Source organism: Nematolebias whitei, chromosome 22, assembly GCF_014905685.2.
Source record: "Nematolebias whitei isolate Nwh7 chromosome 22, NemWhi1, whole genome shotgun sequence".
Lineage (NCBI taxonomy): Eukaryota > Metazoa > Chordata > Actinopteri > Cyprinodontiformes > Rivulidae > Nematolebias > Nematolebias whitei.
In genome coordinates this window covers 779,904-784,074 of record NC_056519.1, presented here as the reverse complement: position 1 = coordinate 784,074, position 4,171 = coordinate 779,904, and the positions used below count along the sequence as shown (strand labels likewise).

The window sequence follows — 4,171 nt, the reverse complement described above, 5'->3', positions numbered from 1 at the left end:
GTTATTGTTGTTGTTGTGATTTATTAGAGTAACATGTGGAACTGTTGCTGTTGTTGTTGTTGTTGTTGTGATTTATTAGAGTAACATGTGGAACTGTTGCTGTTGTTGTTGTTGTTGTGATTTATTAGAGGAACATGTGGAACTGTTGTTGTTGTGATTTATTAGAGTAACATGTGGATCTGTTGTTGTTGTCGTGATTTATTAGAGTAACAAGTGGAACTGTTGTTGTTGTCGTGATTTATTAGAGTAACAAGTGGAACTGTTGTTGTCGTGATTTATTAGAGTAACAAGTGGAACTGTTGTTGTCGTGATTTATTAGAGTAACAAGTGGAACTGTTGTTGTCGTGATTTATTAGAGTAACAAGTGGAACTGTTGTTGTTTTTGTGATTTATTAGAGTAACAAGTGGAACTGTTGTTGTCGTGATTTATTAGAGTAACAAGTGGAACTGTTGTTGTTGTCGTGATTTATTAGAGTAACAAGTGGAACTGTTGTTGTTAGGGTCTTTAAATCTCTATCTACTCGTACGGCCGGACTTGATGGAAGGGATGGTTTGAACTTCCTTCTCCTCTCCCTCTTCTTTGCTCCTGCTCTGCTTCCATGGAGCCTCCTTTTGAACTCATTTGGGATTTGGGACTGTAGTTGAGATATTAATTTAGCTTTTGAGATGTTAATCAGCTGCTCCTTGTTGTAAAAACCATCTTGTTGTCATGGTTACGCATCATAACAAATGTGTAAATGTAAAAAGGTTTCAGTAAAAATCCTTCCAGCTGCACAGCATCTGATACCACAGGAAACAATCAAACAACAAAAGAGATTTACATCCAGAAAAGAGGAATTAAAGTTCTTGAAAGCAATATCTCAGAATGAAGAACAGAGCTGCTCCAACATGCAGCCACCTGGAGCGGAGCCATTCTAGAATTTTAAAAGGTCTTCAGCTGCAAAGAAAATATTCTTTATAAAATGTTTGATTAAAAAGAAGGTTTGAAAGAAATTGGCCTGACTTCAAATGATTGATGTTGGTGGTAGTTTGCTTCCTTGTCCTGTCTAACAACAGTTTGTCTCTCCTCCCCCTACAGTTAGGCCCCTCCCCCTGTCTCCATTGGAAGCTCAGTCGTCTGCTCCGCTGAGTGGAGCTGGTGAGCGGCAGGCCTTAGAGCTGAGGGTCCAGGCAGTGGAGGAGGAGAACCGGGCGCTGCGCCAGGAGCTCAGTCGGCCACCCAAAAATAAGTTTGCACGCTTTCCAGATGACGCCCGCCGTGGGAACCAGAACCGGACTTACTCAGAGGAAGGCACCGGGGACAACGAAGGTCAGAGGAAGGCTGCAGTGGCAAACAGCTCGGACTGTGTGCAGCAGCCGGTGGTGGACAAGTGCGAGGTGAGACATGATGTCACCCATCTACAGCAGGGCTTTTCAAAGTACACCTTCCCTGGTCAGAGTTCTTGAGGTGGGGGGCTCGATGTCATGCTACGTCCACACCGCAGCTCGTAATGTTGAGTTCCAATCTTTTGCTCAGATCCGATTTTTTTTTGTGGTCATTCACGTCACGATTGAAATGTGACGTCAGAGTCCAGATGTGAGACACAGACGATGTGACGTCACACGAGCACGCTGTTTGACAAGTAACTATGGAGGCTGCACACGTCGCGCATGTGTGATTGTCAAGTTGTTGTGCAATCAGAACTGATGATATTCTTATCTGACACGTTGGTTGTCGCAGTGCTTACTCTGGCGCAGCACTGTATTTTTGGAATGGGACAGACTGTCCATCCATCCATCCATCCATCTTCTTCCTCTTATCCGGGGTCGGGTCGCGGGGGTAGCAGCCTAAGTAGGGAGGCCCAGACTTCCCTCTCCCCAGCCACTTGGGGCCAGCTCTTCCGGGGGAATCCCGAGGCGTTCCCAGGCCAGCCGAGAAACATAGTCCCTCCAGCGTGTCCTGGGTCTTCCTCTGGGCCTCCTCCCAGTGGGACGTGTCCGGAACACCTCACCAGGGAGGCGTCCAGAAGGCATCCAAAACAGATGCCCAAGCCACCTCAACTGGCTCCTCTTGACGTGGAGAAGCAGCGGCTCTACTCTGAGTCCCTCCCGGATGATCAAGCTTCTCACCCTGTCTCTAAGGGAGAGCCCAGACACCCCGCGGAGAAAACGCATTTCGGCCGCTTGTATCCGAGATCTCATTCTTTCGGTCACAACCCAAAGCTCATGACCATAGATGAGGGTGGGAACGTAGATCGATATGTAAATTGAGAGCTTCACCTTTTGACTCAGCTCTCTCTTCACCACGACAGACTTGTACAGCGCCCGCTTCACTGCAGACGCTGCACCTATCCACCTATCGATCTCACGCTCCATTTTTCCCTCATTCGTGAACAAGACCCCAAGATACTTGAACTCCTCCACTTGGGGTAGGACCTCCTCCCTGACCCGGAGAGGGCACTCTACACTTTTCCGGCTCAAGACCATGGCCTCGGATTTTGAGGAACTGATCTTCATCCCGGCCGTGTCGCATTAGGCTGCGAACCGCTCCAGCGAAAGCTGTAGATCATGATCTGATGAAGCCAATAAGACCACATCATCTGCAAAAAGCAGAGACGCAATCCTAAGGCCACCAAAACGGATCCCCTCAACACCTTGGCTGCGCCTAGAAATTCTGTCCATAAAAGTTATGAACAGAATCGGTGACAAAGGGCAACCTTGGCAGAGTCCAACTCTCACCGGGAACAAGCCCGACTTACTGCCGGCGATGCGGACCAGGCTCTGACACCGGTCATACAGGGACCTAACAGCCCGTATCAAAGGGCCCGGTACCCCATACTCCCAGAGTACCCCCCCACAGGGTTCCCCGAGGGACGTGGTCGAACGCCTTCTCCAAGTCCACAAAGCATATGTAGACTGGTTGGGCAAACTCCCACGCACCCTCCAGGACCCTGCTGAGAGTGTAGAGCTGGTCCAGTGTTCCACGGCCAGGACCAAAACCGCACTGCTCCTCCTGAATCCGAGGTTTACTATCCGACAGACTCTCCTCTCCTCTTGTTTTGCACAAGCAATTAAAAAAATGTGTGTTGTTTTGTGCACAGCTTGAAAACCTGACAGCTGATGTTATTCAAAATACATGACCATGGATGGATTCAGCCAAGCTAGCTTGTCAAAGCTGGTTTTGGTATGTGGTTACTGGTTACCACAGGCATGACAAGTGGAAAGTATCAGGTGTGGACAGCTGTCAGATATTTACATTTCTGATGTATCACTGCTGTGAGTGAGTGAAGAAACTGAGCAGAAGCAGCTGATCGGATGTTACTGCCATGAACGAATGATCAAACCATCTGCTGGACAGGTCTGACTAAAACAGAAGTTCTGCTTTCTTCACAGTTTCTCAGCGCTGTATGTTGTTTTTACCATATCTTGACCTTCAAAATAAATTCTCTCACATCGTTTGTTGTCTCCACAGACCATCAACGTGGCCATCGTGTGTGCAGGTTACAATGCAAGTCGAGACGTGGTGACACTGGTCAAATCTGTCCTCTTTCACAGGTACGCCAACGCCTTTCTACACTTGTTGCTGTTCTTAAACAACCCTGATTCTCAGGTTTCATAAACGGCAATAATGGTAACATTTTTATGACTGACACACGCATAGTCCATGTCTCCTTGTAAGGACACTTACATAGTCCATGTATCCTTGTAAGGACACTTACATAGTCCATGTATCCTTGAAAGGACACTTACATAGTCCATGTATCCTGAAAAGGACACTTACATAGTCCATGTATCCTTGTAAGGACACTTACTTAGTCCATGTATCCTTGTAAGGACACTTACATAGTCCATGTATCCTTGTAAGGACACTTACATAGTCCATGTATCCTTGTAAGGACACTTACATAGTCCATGTATCCTTGTAAAGATCCTTGTAAGGACACTTACATAGTCCATGTATCCTTGTAAGGACACATGCATAGTCCATGTATCCTTGTAAGGACACTTACATAGTCCATGTATCCTTGTAAGGACACTTACAAAGTCCATGTATCCTTGTAAGGACACTTACAAAGTCCATGTATCCTTGTAAGGACACTTACATAGTCCATGTATCCTTGTAAAGATCCTTGTAAGGACACTTGCATAGTCCATGTATCCTTGTAAGGACACTTACATAGTCCATGTATCC

At 46.6% G+C, this 4,171-nt stretch overlaps 1 protein-coding gene across 1 annotated transcript in view; it reads left to right on the top strand.

Annotated features, from left to right (window-relative positions):
* The window catches only part of LOC119428418 (LARGE xylosyl- and glucuronyltransferase 1), a gene marked incomplete at its 3' end in the record, with an annotated part of 5,970 nt that extends 2,436 nt beyond the window's left edge, over positions 1-3,534 (top strand). The window contains 2 exon segments of the mRNA XM_037696099.1: positions 1,079-1,377; positions 3,452-3,534. Of these exon segments, the coding sequence (XP_037552027.1) occupies positions 1,079-1,377; positions 3,452-3,534 (382 nt within the window).
* Between the last annotated feature and the right edge of the window lie 637 nt (positions 3,535-4,171).